Below are 18,518 nucleotides of genomic sequence, written 5' to 3'. Positions count from 1 at the left end.
AGCAACTTTCATATAGAAAACATTTTCATCCGAGTTACGGTTTAAAAGATATGAATTTTCAAAGTTTATTTGAATTTCTGGAATTATTTAAATTAAGCAAAAATGAATTATGACGTCAGCATGAGGCAATGCTGACGTCAGCAGGTCAACAGGTCGGCTGACCAGTCAAACCAGACAGGTGGGTCCAGTGGGACCCACATGTCAGCCTCTGTTAGTCTAATATTAATTTAAACTAAACTAACAGTCTAATTAGAGGGGTGGGCCCCATATGTCAGTGAGTGATTAGTTAATCTAATTATTTTTATTTATAAAACATTTTTCTTTTTCTCCCTTTTTTTTTAATTTTGCGGCGGGGCCCGCATGTCAGTGGCTGGGCCTGCCCAGTCAGCAGTTGACTGGGTCAACCCAGTCAACTGGGACCCACGGGGCCCACTGGCAGTGGCCCTGGGGTGGCCCCAGGCCGGCCACGTCGGCGGCCGGCGCCGGAGCAACTCCGACGAGCCAAACGCGGCGGCGCGGCTCGGGAGGGGCGCGGGTTTCGCGCACAGGGGGTCTGCGGGGTCGTGGCTGGGCGCGTTCGACGCGGCTCGGCGCCGCGCGTCCAACGGTGGTGGCCGGAGCGGCTGGAACGGGCGGGGGCGAGCGCTACGAGCTCGCCGGCGGCGAGGTACTTCGGGCTGGGGCGGGTGCGGCGTTAGGGCGCGCGAGCGGCCGAATTAGCTAGCTAGGCGGGTGCTACACGGTGCGGTCGAGCTAACGGGCATACGCCCATGACCAAATGGTCACCGGAGACCCGCCGGCGACGAGCTCCGCGGCGCGGCGTTCGGGCGCGCGTGGGGAAGCCGCTAGGGGGCGCGCGAGAGAGAAAGGACAGGGGAGGAGGGGGAGAGGCTCACGGCGAGGCTGTAGGGGGACGGCAGCGTGCTCGGGGAGGCTCGAGGCGGCGAAACGGGGCGGCGATCGACGGCGGCCGTGCGGGGAAGACGAGCTCGGGGAGGCCGTTGCAGTGGCTCGGAGCTCCAACGAAGAGGTGGAGGTGGTGTAGTCGAGGGCGGCGACGGCGTACGACACGGCGAAGTGGCGATTGGGGCACGGTGGCCGCGGGAACGACGGTGAACGGCGGCGAGCACGCTCGGGCAGTGGGGATCGAAGGGGAGAGGGAGGTGGATCTGACGGGGGAGGCGCAGAGGCCGAGAGGGAGAGCGGGGGGTGAGTGGGAGAGGGGCCCGAGGAGGCGGTGGGGCTGGCGTCCTTATCCTCCCCGTCGCCGGCGAGGGGCTGCGGCGGGGACGGCCCCTGTTCCGACCCCGGTCGGGGGAACAGGGAAGGGGGCGAGGGGGAGTGGGAGATGGGCTAGGCCGGCTGGGCCGGGGGTCGGCCCAGTTGGGCCAGGGGTCCAGTGGGGGGAAGGGCCTTCTCTTTTTTTCTTTTTCTTTGTCTGTTCTGTTTTCTGTTTTCTTTTTATTTGTTTATTTTCTTTTCTGTTTTATTTCATTTAAAAGTATTTAGGCATTTTATAAAAATGTGTTTTCTCCACAATAATTATCAGTGTAATTTCTGGCAGGGCCCGAACATTTTTGTTTAAATTTTTGAAAACTTTTATTTTCCACTTTTAAATTTAATTGATGTTTGAATTAGGAGTTTTAAAAGGAATGTGATTCAAATGTGATCAAGCCCTGTTTAGCAACATGATTAGCTTAATCACAGGGAGTTACTGTAGCATGATTCTCGGGGTGTTACAGCTTGGGGAAGAGGGGCAATGGGATTTTAGTTGGAACTTAAGAATACAGAACATCCATAACAAGCAGCAACACCATCAAACTGAGCTAAGGCATACGGAGTTCAAGTGTTTGAGGTCTGCCCCCACAGTGTAAGTTAACCTTCGCATCTAGTTTTCCATGGTCTTGGGTTGGTACCATCCAATTGTGGAATGTCCACTCACGAAGAACATATGAGTTGGTTAGGTTCAGCATGGAAACTAGTGGCTAGAGACTTTTGAAGGGACATAGGTCGATCATATGCGCGCTAAATGGGAGGATGAATGTAGATGTTGTGGGATTCCTCCTTGGGCCTTGTTTAAGCGGAGATGGTGGCGGAGACGTTGGGGAATCACGTCGTGAGAACACAGAGAGGCGACTCCACAACACGAGATGACTCCTCTTGTCGTACCTTGTCGTCCTCCGGATAGAGCTGACCAATGTCGACCCTCAAGTCCTCCTGCACGACATCGATCTTCAGGTTGAGCAAGGAATTATGTTTGGTTGTCGTGTCCTTGAGCAACCTCATGGCCTTGCACATAAAATTTCGATTCTCTTAAATCTTTGTGTCCAGGTCGTTGGCGTGGTCACCACGAAGTAGATCATACAACGCTTGTTCTTGGATGAGAGGCCCTCCATGGTCGTCCCTTATCATCGGCCACGCACCTGCGTTCGGTGCGGATGTGATGAAATCTCCAGCATATCGTGCGGAATTTTTAGATACTAACTTCTCCCTTTTTTTCATTTAGTTTCTATTGCCTTTTGCTTTTTCCCCTTTATATTTTTTTTCTTCTTTAAAATAATTTGACATTTAAAAAAAGTTCCAAATTGTGAAATTTTGAAATAAAATATTTGCATATTCATAAAATGTTTGTGAATTTGACCCCGCAAAACAAATAGTTGTGAATTTGAGAAAAATGTTTATGAATTCCAAAAGTGTTCTTGATTTAAAAAAAAGGGAAATCATAAAATGTTCACGGTTTCAAAAAAAAGGTTCATGTATTTAGAAAATGTTTGTGAATTCAAAAAATGGTCGTGGACAAAATGTTCACGTATTCAAAAAATATTCATGAATTCAAAAAATATACGAGATTAAAAAATGCTTCATGATTTCAAAAAATATTCATGAATTAAAAAAACGATTTGAAAAATGTTCACAACTTTTCAAAAAACATTCATGAGATTTGAAAAAATCACGAATTTTAAAAATTGTTCTTAAATTCAAAACAAATCATGCATTTCAAAATTGTTCATGAGTTTTGTAAAATATTCACAAATTAAAAAACTAGCAATCCAAAAATGTACGTGACTTCATAAAATGTTGGCATATTCAGAAAAGTGTCTGTGAATTCAAAAATTGTTCACAAACTTGGAAAAATATGTTTATGATTTTTTTAAAAATTCAAAAATGATCCGCAAATTGCAAAACAGATTCACGAAATTAAAAAGGGAAAAAATAAAAGGAAAGAGAAAAAAAGAAAACGTGAGAAGAAAAAGGAAAAACCGGTGGGAAAAAAATCAAGTATGGGCCAGTCCATACCGAGGCGGTGGCGCGTGGGAGGGTATGCCCTGGGTCGCTATCCGCCAAATAGGAATGGCGGACTGCTTCTTCTGTCAGCTATACATGTGATGCGCCTTGTAAAAAAAAAAGCTATACATGTGATGCAGTAGGAAGTTCTCAAAAAAAAGTGACGCAGTAGGAGGGCTGGAACTGCTGACAGGTCGTGACTAAGCTACAACATGCAATGATACAGGAGAAGTGGCGAGCTACTTTGCTGGGAGAAAGAGCAATATTAAGATTAATGACCCTTTCTGATCCTACACTTGAACAATGAAGATATCTGCCAGAGGATGAGCAATACATGGGGGCATCAACATTCTCATCGGCAGAGGATGATTTCGCGTATGCCTCGTCGCCATCAGTAAGAATGGTATGCTCGAGCAATTGAAGCAGCGAGAAAAAAGAACCGAGCTTCAGGCTGTATGGCGCTTTCAGTGGCGATTGCTTGAACGAAGATGTCTTACGGAAAAGGAAGAACACGAAGCAGCTCTCCAAGACCCTTCCATCCTCATCTTGCTCTAGCTGGACTGCCCAAGGACCCCATGCATGCATCGTCTAGCGTTAGGCAGGCCTATCGGAATCAAACGATTCCTGTGCACCGCTGCATTGTACGTGGTGAACATGTTGGTCGTACGCTTGAGCCTTGAGCTGGGAAAGTCCCATTCGTCGACATCGTCGTGCATGCTAGTATTTCCACGGACACCATAATGGCCTTCCTTACAGGTTTTGGTGTGCGTCCCTTCACTCTCACACCGTACGCTCGTACACCGTCCTTCTGCTTTGCAGCTTCTGACCGAGCTACTATACAAATTTTCTCCAGGGCAGTCCTCCCGATTCCTCTTACCAGACAGACAAGGCGAGGCATAGTCTCCTCCGCTGTAACGGGCGCCCGCTGCCGGCTGAACAGCAAAATGCCGCCTACCAATACATACACTTGATCCATATTCAACTGCAACTCTGTAGGCGTAAGGACCAACTTGGTACTACTACTACGTGCTCCTAGCATAATATTGAGTGAAGCTTTCCAAGATCACTGCCGATCCTTGTTATCCAAGACGTTGCTGCCTTAACCACCACCCTACAGGAATAAATAAATGATCAGGCCCTTTTTTGTACTATATATTTTATCTATGGACGTTCCAAATGCCTGGAAGCACGCCTGCCTTGCATATGACAACAGACGGTAGGGCACCGTTGAGTGTTGACAACTCAAAGGACCCGTACCAATAAGAGCACCATCATCACTGTTGTTCATGGTGGAAGAAGGTGGATTACATAAATTATTGATGAACAAATTAAAGGCTAATCACATAGGTTGTTCGTTACACCTTCATCTTTCTTCAGTTCTTGCACGGACTTGACCCTGTAGTGACCAGCTGGGCATCAGTGAGCACAGTGGCTCACTAGAAGGGCTTTGGTTATTGGCCAGTTGAGTGCTACCAGTTCTTCGGAAGAGGAACTAATTGTTAGGTAGTGATGATTAACCATGAGGCTCATGGATCGATCACCTAATAATTCGGGTCGCTCAAAAGAGGAAGGAATTGGATAGGCAGGAGGCCAAGACCCAAAAGAGTGGTGATGGATGGATTTAAAATGAAGAGCTGCCAAGACACATTGCTTTAAATTGTTTTGACTAATTGTAAGGGGCCCTGGCAACTGGGTACGGTGCGCAATTTGTACTTAAATAGGGTAGCGGCTGGTTTAATTTAGAAGCAACGCAATCTTCCTTACTTTACGAAATCCGCAGAGATACTGTCGCTAAGCAGTATCAAGTTAACAAGCTCCGAAAATAAGCAGCGCCGGGTTAACAAGTAACCACACGTGTAGCTCGTCCTCTACCCCCCCCTTACATCCTGTTTTGTCATCTTTCGTAGCGATGCTTTTGTTTTGCGAGTGCCCGTTTAGTTTAATTTGCAGCTTGATCTGCCCTGTGACAAGCATGATTAGGCCACTATAGCTAATTAATTCGGATCCTTTTGCATGCATGCGGCTCATGGGCAGGGGATATGGTACGTTTAGGGCACAATGCGCCGCCTGGTGATATATATGTACCCAGAGATCTACACAGCCGTTTTAAAGAAAGGGAACTGGATTTGCTTTAGCATATACAGTAGGTTTGTTAATATATACGCGTAAAGCGAGCTTAATCCTGCGCTGGCTGACGCCTCTGCTGGGGCACTAAAAATACAGGTCATTGTTTCTCATGCATGGGTGCAGTGCATGCATGATTAAAGCCAAAAAGTGGCAGAATTATTCGCACTCAACCCAATAGAAATTCAATATGTAGATCCATGCTACTGCATATGCGTACGCAGGTCGTTACGGAACGGCATATGTACTTGGACAAAGAAGACACGAATATGTGCGTGAATCATGACGAGCAGTAAACAAACAGTGTTAGTGTATAGGGTAATGCCATAATTGCCCATGCACATGCCATGGAAAATAAAGGCTTAACTACAACTTGTTTATAGATTAGAAGGTGCACATGAGGCCCAGACTATTGCGCGACATGAACACGAGGTAAGCTAGCTGTCACCTTTGTGAGCAGTATTCAATTTGGGCGCAAGATCTCTCTGATCGAGTGAGTACTCGATCAACAACTACTACAGCCTGTGGCGGTCTTGTATACTCGCATGCATCTACGCTTTCTAGATCTATCTGGTGTAGAGAAACGATCTTCACTAGCCGTGCATTATTCATGCTGGAACTAATGGAATCCAACACACGTACAGTATTCGATGGAGGCCTCTGCGTACTACAGATCTCGAGCTGCACTTGCATTCATGCTCGTGCATGTACATTTGTGAAACTCATGCGCATCTGCTGACACATGCAAATGCAAATGGGGTTTATTAACCTATATATGAAGCGTTGAAGTAGCGACACCCGATGAAACTGGCACGGCAAATGGACGGGACGGAGAGTGGACTCGGCAACAAACTGCACCTCACTCCTCCATAAACTATGCCCTACTGGCATTAGTTTGGGATCTGGCTGTCGGCACGGTCAACATCGGTTCGGGGAATTCCGTTAGATCGATAGTCGTGCTTGGGCGGAGGCTAATTTTTTCCTGAAACGGTGAGCTGGTAACAGATTAGGGCAGGCAAGTGGCGCGACAGACGGTGCTACTGAGCTCGTTCTGGTAATGTTCTCTCGCGCGCAACGCATCGCATGATTGCATTGCATTGCATCACTGGGGCACGTACGTACGGCTCTACTGCTCTGCGCTTTGTTTTGTGTCGCGCGCGCGTGGCTGTGGGGACCTAGCTATACACGCGGAATGAAATGTATACTGTGGTAGAGAGTGTGTAGTAGTCGTATATATCTTACCTCCACTAGGTATTTATCTGCTCTGTTTGTGGCTCTGGTAAGCCTGGGCTATGTATCTACGTCGTGTTGGCACATCATTAATCCTTTTTTTTTAGAAAAGGAGGATGACCCCCGGCCTCTGCATCTGGGAGATGCATACGGCCACTTTATTGATTATTCTCGAGAACCGTACAAAGTATTACAACAATGTGCCTGAATCCATCAACTTGGCAACATATGCCGCTACTCCTATCCAATATGATGAGGGGGTGCTAGCTGGGCCACTACCCAAACCACTCACCTAAGCCTAACATCAAAAGCCAAAAGCCGAAACTCATTCGGAAGCCCCAGCCGAGCCACATACCGGGTCTAGGGCACAATCCGGTCAGACGCACTCGTGTGTCGTCGCCGCCATCTTCCACAGGTCTTCAGATCATATTGAGGCTTCTACCTTGTCTGGCCACTCTGCCATCGACGTTACCATGACGCCAGACAACAACCTCCTCCTGCGCGAGCCCATCTCCGCGCATCGGACGCCGAGTCTCCACAGCGCCATGCCATCGATCTCCGCCGCCATCAATGTGTGAGATGAAGCACCGCTCCACCATCCCTCCAGCCAGCACTTGCTCCAAAACGATGCCCCCAGAAGGGAAAGCGATAGAACGCCATCATCATCCGATCCGGAAGATCCAGATCTGAGGTTTCCCCCTGAGCACCCCGAGCCTGATGTCGCAGACTGCCGACGATGCCTCGACCATCGGCAGTAGCTCCACCAGACGAGCGTCGCCTACGTCGCCGCAGCCTCCAAGATGAAGCTGACCAGAATGCATGTGTCGACACCGAACCGCTACCACTTCCACCGCCGCTTGAGCAGCCCCCGAGCAACGCCTTCAGAAAGGAGCACGCCACCGTGGTGTCGTCGTTGCTTGGAACAGGGGGGTCTGAGGTTTTCACCTGAGCTCCTGGGAGGGGTGGAAGGAAGGAGGTCCTCTCCGAAGCCTCCAACGAGGGAAGCAACACCCAAAGGCACTGCCATCGGAGTGGCCGCCACGCCGGCCAAGAGATTTCCCCGGAACCCTTCCAGCCACCGGATCTGCAAGGCCAGCACCCAAGAACGGTGACCGAAGCCACCAAGGGCCGGATCCGCTACAGATCAGAGTAGATCGGGGTCGAGGACGAACATCACCATGGCCACCAACATCCAGCGAAGAACCGTCGCCGCAGCCGAAGCCCACCACCTCCCCGCCATCCACATGGCCAGGGAAGTGGCCCACCTGTCCACGCCGGCGCCGCCGCCGCCAAGCTGCGCCGCGTGCCACCAGCCAGGGCCGCCGCCATGGATCCGAGGCTCCCCGTCCGAGGAGGAGACGCCTGGATCCCCGCCGCCACCTTCACCAGTACCACGCGGCGGCGCCGGTGAGTACCTCGGGCGGCGGCGGAGAGGGTCGAGCGGGAGAGGGGGCGGCGGCGGCGGCGTTTAGGGTTCCGCCCGAGCCGCCCCTGCGGGGCGACGCGGGGCACATCATTAATCTAGGCCGCTGGTGTTAAGAAATGATCAGTCGGGTTGAACCTGGTAACATTCCCTTCCTTGTCTCATGTACCACCAGGACCTGCTGCCGTAGTACCGTTTTGTCTGGAGAGGGAGCTGCTGGTATATAGCTAGGTCCAACTCCTCGCGATTCACGAAGTCTTTGATATGATGACTCAGGACCAAACCCACAACTAGTCTGTAGCCCCATACTACGCTGCGTGCTCCTCTTAAGTCCAAACCCTAGCTACTCTGTAGCATGCCACTTCCTACACCGTCGCTCTCCTAGTCCTAGGGAGGGAGCATCGCATGCATTCGTGAATTGCTTTACCTGTGTACGTGGTACCTACCTATTTTTGGCACGGCCTCTTTGGCTCCAACCAGGGCCTTTTACATGTAGTAGCGTGCATGTGGGAGAGCATATAAACAACGCGGGAATTTGGCGACACTTTAAACGAAGGTATAATTACAGCTCAGTCGATTAAGAAACAGTCATTTGTTGGTCGACAAGAACCGTCCCATCGGCACCTTCTTACTATATACTCCCTCGATAAAGAAATATAAAAATGTTTAGATCACTACCTTAGTGACCTAAACGCTCTTACATTTCTTTACGGGGTGTACTTATAATTTTTTTTTTTGATAATTGCATAAATACCGTGTCTAGATCAGATGGTTCTTAAACACTGTAAAGCCCCAGCCCCAAAACCCATCTAGGGTGCCTCCCCAGCCATCATCTTCCTCCGCCGGTAGATTGTTGGCCTCCTTGGCTCTAGTAAGAAACGGTCATTTGTTGGTGCGGAGCAGATAACATGGTTGTACGTCTTCATCCTCCGGCTCCAATACTGATCGATGAAGGTTGGCCAGACTCGGCCTCGTCGAGGAGCGTGTGTGGTTTGTGTTCCCTGACCCCGTCTGGCAGGAACTGCGGGGGTTCTACAAGACCCCTTCGTCATCTTTTTTTCTTTGGGGTGATGATTTTGTACGCAGATCGTGGCCGACGGTGTCTTCTAGTCTACATTGGCAACTTCTCGGTTGCTGTTTTTACAAGTTCCTGGGTTTAAACAAGTTTGTTCCGCTGAGACGGAAACAAAACTTTGGCCCTCAAGTATTTGGATGTATTTTTCAATTTCTATAAGGGTGTTTTTTAAGGGCATGTGCTAGCCTTTTCGCTAGAAAAAAGATAAGATGATTATTAGAGGTGACTTAGAAATAGACATATAAGTATAATTGTTTCTCAGGCAACTAAGAAATAACATAGTTGTTATGGGAAACAATCGTCCTTCCATTCTACTGTTGGCCGACTCTGTCGTCATTACTTGCTCTCTCTTTTTCGACAACTTTGTCATGTCGTGTGTACATCAATTTCGTTCGAGAACTTGATAAAAAAAAATCGTTCGAGAACAGAGATGGTCGTCTCGAGTAAGGGTGCCGACGCTCCAATCAAGCATGATGCGCTGTTGTTACCCGTACTGTTAGAAAGAGAGAGAGGAATTGGTGGAATCGTTCGTTTTATTGCTTGAGCCCGTGGGCATATATATAGAAGTACATGATCTATTTGAAGTACAAGACAAGCCAGAATACTTTTTAGTTTACCCTATATTTTCTAATACAATCACGTTCCTCAACACGTACCTCTAAGACTGGCTCCCATGGTGACGGTGTGGATAGTTTTCATAGATTTAAGTGGGTAGTTTCTTCTTCTACCTCTCGATGCTGTCGCCAATCGAGATGCCGGCCTAACTGCCTATTGTCGCCACCCGGCGGTCGACTGCGATGCCGCGCATGCCTCGCCACCCCTCCACGTGTTGCGGACGCCCCGGCCAGATCACCTCTAAACCCCGGCACAATCTCCGCCGTCGGCGACCTCCAAGCAACCCCCGGCACCCGAACCCGTCAACCTCTGACTCTCCTCCACCGGCGACGCCGCGGCCGTGTCGGCCCTGACTCCGGATTGCTCCTGGCTCGGACTTGCCGCGGCACTTCCGTCTCTGCCTGGTGCTTCGCCCAAAAGCGATCAACCCTAATCGGAGTTTCAGGCAAATGCACACAAAACTGCATGCAGTGTCACTGCAAGATAAGTTGGCCAGTATTTTCGATCAGGAATACCTTTCCTGGTAATGCGGATGGGGAAATAGACTCAGACATATGAACAACCAACACCAGAGAAGCAAGTTTAAGAGTATGTGGCACAAATCAAGATGTAAAGTAGATGAGCTTTATTCAGTTTTAAGAAGATATGAATCCACAAACTATCTTTAGCCTGCGATTCTATTGCAGTTGTCCTTGTTTGTACACCACACAGGAGTCGATTTTACCAGTGTGCTCGGTAACACGCCGCATGCAGATCACCATAAACCCAACTTGGAACTGACATGCATGCCGCGTGTTGCCGGCCCGGTCCGTAGCTGCTCGTCACACGACACGGATCGTTAGTGCTCCCAGAGCAGCAACGGCGCCGGCTCGAACCGGAAGTCGTCGGCCCCGACGTCGTGCCATGAGTACGCATCATACGTCGACGGAGGCAACGCGAAGCCGAACTCGTGCAGGAACTCCGGCAGGTCGAAGAGCGCGAGGTCAAGAATGTCGTCATCCGGCAACGCGTGCGCTGCGGCTGCAGGTGCCGGCGCTGGCTCCTCGACCTTGGTGTCCGTGTCCTCGACGGCGTCCGCGTCCAGTGCTCGGTCCATTTGCGCGGCGAGCGCGGCCGCGGCTCGCACGTCCTCCGGCGCGGCGGTGGCGGGGCGGGGCAGCTGGTGCGCGGTCTCCGGGAAGTTGAGGTGCGCGGCGGCGCGGCCCTTGATGGCGAGCGCGGCGACGTCGTGGGCGCGCGCGGCCATCTCCGCGGTGTCGAAGGTGCCGAGCCAGATGCGCGACTTCTTCCGGGGCTCGCGGATCTCCGACACCCACTTCCCCCAGGCCCGCATGCGCACGCCGCGGTACGTCGGGTGCTTCAGGTCCCGCCGCGGCCGCTTCCTGCCGCCCGCGGCAGCAACGACGCCGCCGCTCGACTCGTCAGAAGACGACGTCGCGACAGGGGAGCCGGGGCCGGAGGCGCCGCTGCTGCAAGTGGTGGAGGAGCTGGTCGCCGGCGGCAGCGCACCCTTCTCCTCCATGGGTACGTACGTGGTGGTGGTGGTGGTTCTGGGGAGAACTCGACACAGTGAGCACGGCTCGCAATCTCAAACAGTCAGACTGCCTGGTGTATGCTTGTCACTTGCTACGCCTCAGGGCTTAAGAGTGAGCGAGATATATACTGGTATTTGTAGTGTCAGGTGCGCAACGGATTAGTATTAATTTAACAAGAGAGTCAAGGTAGGGACTGGGAGTGCAACGTGTATACTCTACTTGTTTTTGCGTTCCCCAGGAGGCGAGGAAATGTGATTGTTATGCAGAATATGTTTATATATTAGTAGTAAAAAAGGCTAGTTAAGCAAGATGACGCGGCTTTGTGGGAGGGCCATGTGTTACTCACTGCGGCTGTGAGAATCGATACAATCACGGCTAACATGCTCAGATACGGTAAGGTGAACTCAACTGCCTTGCAGTTGCAGGATCGGTGATGAAAGCACGTAGTACTGTACAGGGCCTGAGATCAATTGACTAGCTTCCAAGCAACTGATGAGTGATGAGCCTCGCCTTTCTGCAAGGGAGAGAAACGAACAACAGGAGAGAACAAAACTGATGGGCCTCACCAAGCTTGAGCCTGGTTCTTGGCACAAAACTTGACGTAGTCAAGTATGGCTTCACCTTGATCTTTAGAAGTTCTAGTGTGACAGACAACAACGTGTGCCCGGCTTTGCTATTGGGGGTTGGGACACAAGGGTTTTGTCAAATCTTCCACCAATCTTGCAAACTTTTTGCTTGTTTTCGACCTCTCTTTCATCACCAGAGTCCATCACCATCTCTTTCTTCCACGTTGTGCAATATGTTGCCCAAATTTCTCTCATCTTGCACGACCCCATCCCTTGATTTAGAATTGGCTTCATTTTCTCCGCTGACAACGCCATGGACGCCCCTTGGCCCCCACGTCCAAGTCCATCGATTTGGAGTCAGATCCCGCGAGTTTAGCGGTTGTTCCACCTCATGCGGCTCTGATGGATGACCGCCATCACCTAGAACAACACCTCGTCCACCTTGTAGGCAACGAGTCAGGTGCAGAGGTGCAAACCTTATGTCGCCACGTGCTAGCGTCGGTCACCCCCTAACGGTGCTGCAGTGATCCTCGGCGAAGAAACGAAAGAAAAGGCAATCCTGCCCCATTGCCCCTCCTACCTTCGTCCCAGAAACGGGGAAAAATGGGGCGCCTTCCTAGTCCTATGTTGGACCAGAAATGGCGATCAGGGAAAGAAAGCCACCATTTGCCTTGTATGCGGTTTTGTTCGATTGAATGTGAGTTGACCGTGGAAAATGTGGGCAAATGTGCAATGTTTGTCATTTAGCGATGATTAACTGGTTCGGGGAGATCACTGTCAACGACGAATCATTTCTCAAGAGCGTGATGGGTGATACCTGCGGGAAAAATGATTTTGATCTCGAAGGCGCATCATTGTCACATTTTGATCAATTGGATACGTCCGGCCGAGATACAGAATTTGATCAATTCCAGTCCCTGGCTTATTGAGGAAAAAGCAATTAGGGGAGAAACTTTAGCCCAGATGAGGATGTTGCCCTTGTCATGGGATGGCAAGGTTTCTCTCTCGATGCGGCCACTGGGAAAATCAATCCAGGGCAAATTATTAGAAGTGCATCAAGGAGCGTTAGAAACATCATCTTGGGCATGGAACAAATCGTACCCTCAAATCTCTCACAAACCTATAGGTTACGATTCAAGATATGTGCAACCATTGGACGGGTTGTTTGGAGCAAGTGAAGCTCGCCCCTCCTTGCAGTGTCGCCATTAACCAATGTGTAAGGAACCTTGTTATTTTTGTATTGCCACACTTGAATTACTTTGAGCATTTGCTTGTTTTAGGATAACATAGCCCAAGAGAGGTACCAAAAAATGGTCAACTCGAAGGGCAAATCATTTTGGCCTCAACATTGCTCGAAGGCCACAAGAAGTGGAAACCGACGAATGGTGACGGCAGTCCAAAAACTGAGAAGCGCGACAATTCCTCGCCGGATATGGAGGACGGTGAAGATGATGATGGTTATGGAGAGGAAAGGGAAAGGACGCCTAGAAGTCCCGCTCCAGCGTCTATCATAGGTTGGCCCAAAAGGAGTAAGAGAGGAAAAGAGAAGCTTAAGAGGGAAGGAGAGGTGGAGGCCATGAAAAAAAAAGATCGATGGATTGATGAGGATAGAAACAAGTACGCCGAGAAAGGGGGGCAAGAAAAGCTAAAGATGGAGGAGGAGGAGATCCGAAACAAGAGGGCGAGTTGGGATACTATGCAAGAGAGCATACCGCGTTAGAAAGTGATGGAGGTGCGTAGGCTCGAAACAGGAGCGTCAAGCGACAACTGAACGAATAGCCAAGGAAAATCGGTTCATCGTATTGGATCTGAACATGATGGACCCTGTGGCGGAAGAATTTTGTAGGAAGGCGCCAATGGTGATCGTACATTTCAGCGACCGCAGAGGAGGGATTGGTGCAAACATCCGAGCAGAAGGGCACGATGCACACGTCTACAACATGTGATTTGTGCATGTTGTCGATTTAAATGATTTTCTCCATGCAACTTGTTAAAAACTATGTTCAACGTCTGCTTGATGTGGTAAACGTTTAAATTTGAAGGCAACCAAAGTGTTTGAACGGGTAAAACAAACAAATGGATTTTTATCATTTATGCCACTAGTTGTGTCCCACTACTCAGTTTTGCCATTAGAAGTTACAAATGCTCAAAAAATGGCATCGTTCCATGAGATGCTTGCTAAAAAATGCCATCAGATACCTTAAAAATGTCATCGTTCCATTAGATGTTTGCTCAAAAATGGCATTAGACATCGTTATTGTCAAGACAAACCCGTTCACCAGATTATATGACCAAATTACCCCTAGACCCACTTGTTAGCTCTCTCTATCTCACAATGATAAGTGTGGTTCACACTTGTCAGGAGTAAGCAAACGAATAATCTGAGAGGAAAATAAGAACGCTGTTAAGGATCGACTGGGACCCACACTTTATTATAGTGAGATAGAAAGAGAGCTGACATGTTGGTCCATGAATATTTTGGTCGTTATAATATGGTAAATGGGCTTTGAGCTGACAGTAATGGTGTCCAATGGCATTTTTGAGCAAGCGTCTAACGAAGCAATGACGTTTTTTATCAGTTGACATTACTAGTGGCAAAACTGAGTAGTGGGACACAGGTAGTGACATAAATAATAAAAGCCCAAAAATAATAGAGGCTCAGCTATGTCGACACTAAGTTTACGCGTGGCCAGCCAAACCTTCAAATGCATATGGAGCGCGCTTCATATACATTATGGCGACTCTATTAGAGTTGCTCTTAGTGTTACTATCCCCTACTCCAACAAATTTCACTCCGTAGTTGTTTGCTGCCATTTTAGCTCTTCATGCTTTACAAGCATTATTAATTGCGCTGCAAGATTTTCTTCCCTCCCTCTGATACTCAACTAGCCTACTGATGTTCTAATTTTTTTTCTGAATCGGATGTATATAGACGTGTTTCAGTGTGTTTGTTCACTCATTTCAGTCTGTATCTAGGCTATATTGAAATATTCAAAATGTCTTATAATATTGAATGGAAGGAGTAGTATCTAAAGCAGATACCCTGTGAAAAAAAAACCACTCTTCATATTCCTGTACAGAGCTATGTGTGTAACTGACATGTGAGTTTAGGTTCCATAATATTCATAGTTTGTATGGCTGCCTCTGCCAGTTCATGGCTTATTTTGTAAAGTCGGACGCTATGTCTTTTCCTCTAAAAAGTACTCCTTGTGCAAGCAGATGGGTTGCAACTTGCAAGTAATGAAGTAACAAAAACCTCTCTGTTCTCCCGCAAAAAAAAAAAAAAAAACCTCTCTGTTCAACCACGGCCTGCTAAATTGGGTTCGTTGCCGGATTAAAATTGCGCGTGTGGATCTTCCATCAGAGATCCTGAAGATTTGGATCTTGCTTGCAACAAACAGGTGGGGTTGCAATAATGCGATGGAAGCAAGGAGTTCCGTTAAATATATCTATCACTCTGCAGTGGCTCCGTTCAATATGGCTGTGAAAAACAATTCAGAAGTAGTAGTAGTCTCTAGAAATGATGGAAAAGAATTGGTTTAGTTCAGTCTTCAGTGAGAACAACATGCATGGGAAGACTAAAACCCTAAAATAAACAGTGCAACCAAAGGAAGGTGGCGAGATGCATCAACAGAAAATAGTGCAGGACAGGAGGATCCGCGCGCTGACCAAATCGGCGTAGTATTTTCAGATACGATAATGCGAGCGTACGTGTGCCGTACCTGTCAATTGATTAAGCGCTTCTCGAATGCTCGTCGCGTAGACCTACACCTACATGTATAGGTCACGGATCGATCGATCGGCGAGCAGAGAAGACCGAAAGAAAAAATACTACGGACTGCGTGGGGCGCGCGTCCATAAAATATCGCCCCCCATCGTCTCATCTTGGCGTTGTTTAGTCCCACCAGACCAAAGCAAAAGACGGCATCATTAGGGCATAAGCAAGCGCAAAAGCTTCCGCTGATGCATGCGAGCTGGCGCAGTAGCCACATGCACGCCGATCGAGCCCCGATCAGCATCTGCGCTGAAGAAGATACCTCCTCATGTGATCCGCGCGAGTAAACTAAGACCGCCGCGAGTAGAGTAATGGATACTGGCAGATCGGAAGGAGCGGAAAGCGCTTCGACGATCGGAATATTCGCGTGCCAGTACCAGTAGCTAGAGCTAGCTTAACATGTGCGGTTACAGTTTGACAGCCATGGCCAGCGACAAGCGAGCTCCTGCTGCCAGGTATAGCGCGGTGGGTGGCGCGTCCATGGCCGAGCCATGCTGCCGGTCCGTTTCAACCAAGCGTGGAAAGCTACGCCGCTACTACGGAGAAGTACGTCTTATATTGATCAACGAACGAACGAACGAACGGAGCAACGGCAATGCATGCCTAGCTGATGCCAACGTGAAGGGCATTTGATGGAACCGAAGAGCCCGAAAGCTCCTCGATCGATGTCTACATGCACGCACAGTACATGCATCATGTATAGTACAGCGGTTGTGTGTGCTATCTTAGCTAGATGGATCGGCGCCGGTAGCTAGGATCCAGTCCATTGGGTCGCCGTCTACGTAGTACGTACGGTGTTGCATTGCATTGCGTTGCGTCCGGTAGTTGCGCGTACAGTTGCAGCATCGTCGACCCTTTTGTTCAGCTGGCCCAGCAGGCATGTAGTTGTAGGGGTCCCGCACACAAAAGCGACGTGGCCGGTTACGTGGCACGCCGGCTGCACCTTCTTAATTAAATGGACGGCCACGCTTTACATCCTGTGTGGCTCGTGGTTTGTTTTAACAGTTTTGCTAAAGCACATCTAGATGTACCATAAATATTGCACATCTAAGTCCTATATCATTGATCTTACGTTGAGATTTGTGTGGATATTTTCTTTTTCTTTTTTCTTTTCCTCTTCATGCTTGATTCACTCACTTAGATGTGCAATAAGTAGGCCACATCTAGATGTGCCCTAGATATTCCCTTGTTTTAAATTACATTACATACACACATATGGCCTCGAGGCGTAAAAGCCAACTAAAGAGGGTCGACAATTCGACGTCGACATATCTCATGGGGCCAGCGTGCCGTCTTAATTAACGTGAAAATCCCTCCACGTCGAATTTATTGTTAATTATGTACATGTAGCTCAGATCAGACATTCATCGGTAGAGCCAGAGCCAGAGCCGGGCTGCAACTGCAAGCTACTCCTTGCTACTAGTGTGGTAGCTCCATGCACTGGAGAATTGGAGCTCAGATGGTCCATATGGTGCAAATGATAAATAATTTGATAGCGGCAGCTTGACACGCCCGCGCGGCTGAGTAATTGAACCAGCGAAGGACACGGTAACGCCTCACCTACCGTGAAGGCCGCTCCCTCCGACTCGGAGCGGCTGGGTTTCCTGGTCGATCGCCGAAATCTGGCCTGGACAGGTGGGCCCGTAAGATCGACGCGACAAAACCCCGGTACACTATCGTGTCAATATTTGTTTAGGGGAGTCAATATTTGTTTAGGGGAGGGGGATACCCGACGATTTTCTTGGTCACTGTCAGTGTGCGTTGTCATGCGCAAAAGTGCCGGTGGGCTCTCTCTTCGCAACTTTCGTCGCCATGCCAGCCATCCTGGTTCAGAGATCACAGTCGATAAACGTGCTTGTGCGCCCGTTAATCTGTTACATCTATCTCTCGTTGAAGATGTTGAGTTATATTCCAAATTCATATAAAGGCTAAATTCTAAAGGAGTAGAGCGGAGGCCCGTCGTCACTATCTTCCTCCCGACGGAATGCACCGTCACGGCAGGAGGGTAGCCAACACTCAGCGGGACCGTCTCCGACGACACACTTAGGGGCTGTTTTGTTTGAGACTAATGTTGTCAAAATTTGCCACACCTAAGGTTAGCTAAGTTTGACCAATTAGGTGTCTGTTTGGTTCAAGGCACATCTTAGGCAAGCCATACTAGAGTTCCACATCGCATACACTCAAAAAGTATGGCAAGATCCCTTAGGCTTGCCAACTTGTGCCTCTCATTTTGAAGAACTAACCTTAGACAAGTTTGGCAATATTGTATGGCAAAGTGTGTCACTCCTAGGCCTAGAACCAAACAACCCCTTAGCAAGGTGGACGGCGTTGTGGCCAGAGTACTTCTCATCTGGATCTCGATCGCTGTCGTTGAGGTTGTTGAGTTGTGATCCAAATTCATATAAAGGCTACTTCTGACAGGACAGTGCGGAGGCCCATTGCCGGGAGGCTTGGGCCCTAACAGAGCAGAATCTGGTCGCCTGCCGGGACGCTTGGGGGGTGTGTGGGGCATAGCCCCCCCCCCCCCCCCCCCCGCGGGTGGTATGGACCAATTTCGACCTATGTCACCACATTACCTACCTCTTGTAAGCCACCGCACGAGATAATCATCGTTGTAAATCTCCGGTGTTTGTAACCTTTCCCGAAGTTTCACTGGTTGATGCCCCTGGTTTTTTACCCTTCTCATTGGAGGGTTTTTCCCACGTTAAAATCTTGTGTCCTCTGTGTTTGTTTGATCTTCTTCGTTTTTATTGTCTGTCATATCGCTAACAAAAGATTATTGTACATACATACACGGATGTACATGATGATAGTTGTTGGGGAACGTAGTAATAATTCAAAATTTTCCTACGTGTCACCAAGATCAATCTGGGAGATGCTAGCAACGAGA

At 49.1% G+C, this 18,518-nt stretch overlaps 1 protein-coding gene across 1 annotated transcript; it reads right to left on the bottom strand.

Annotated features, from left to right (window-relative positions):
* Window positions 1-10,362: 10,362 nt before the first annotated feature.
* Window positions 10,363-11,421, bottom strand: LOC109780674 (ethylene-responsive transcription factor ERF024). The gene has a single exon (XM_020339251.4). The coding sequence runs from the start codon at window positions 11,272-11,274 to the stop codon at window positions 10,591-10,593; it is 684 nt and encodes a 227-aa protein (XP_020194840.1). The 5' UTR covers window positions 11,275-11,421; the 3' UTR covers window positions 10,363-10,590.
* Between the last annotated feature and the right edge of the window lie 7,097 nt (window positions 11,422-18,518).

The sequence above is a fragment of the Aegilops tauschii genome, chromosome 6 (assembly GCF_002575655.3).
Source record: "Aegilops tauschii subsp. strangulata cultivar AL8/78 chromosome 6, Aet v6.0, whole genome shotgun sequence".
NCBI lineage: Eukaryota > Viridiplantae > Streptophyta > Magnoliopsida > Poales > Poaceae > Aegilops > Aegilops tauschii.
The sequence above is the reverse complement of the archived record's forward strand: the minus strand, read 5'-3'. Positions and strand labels throughout refer to the sequence as shown.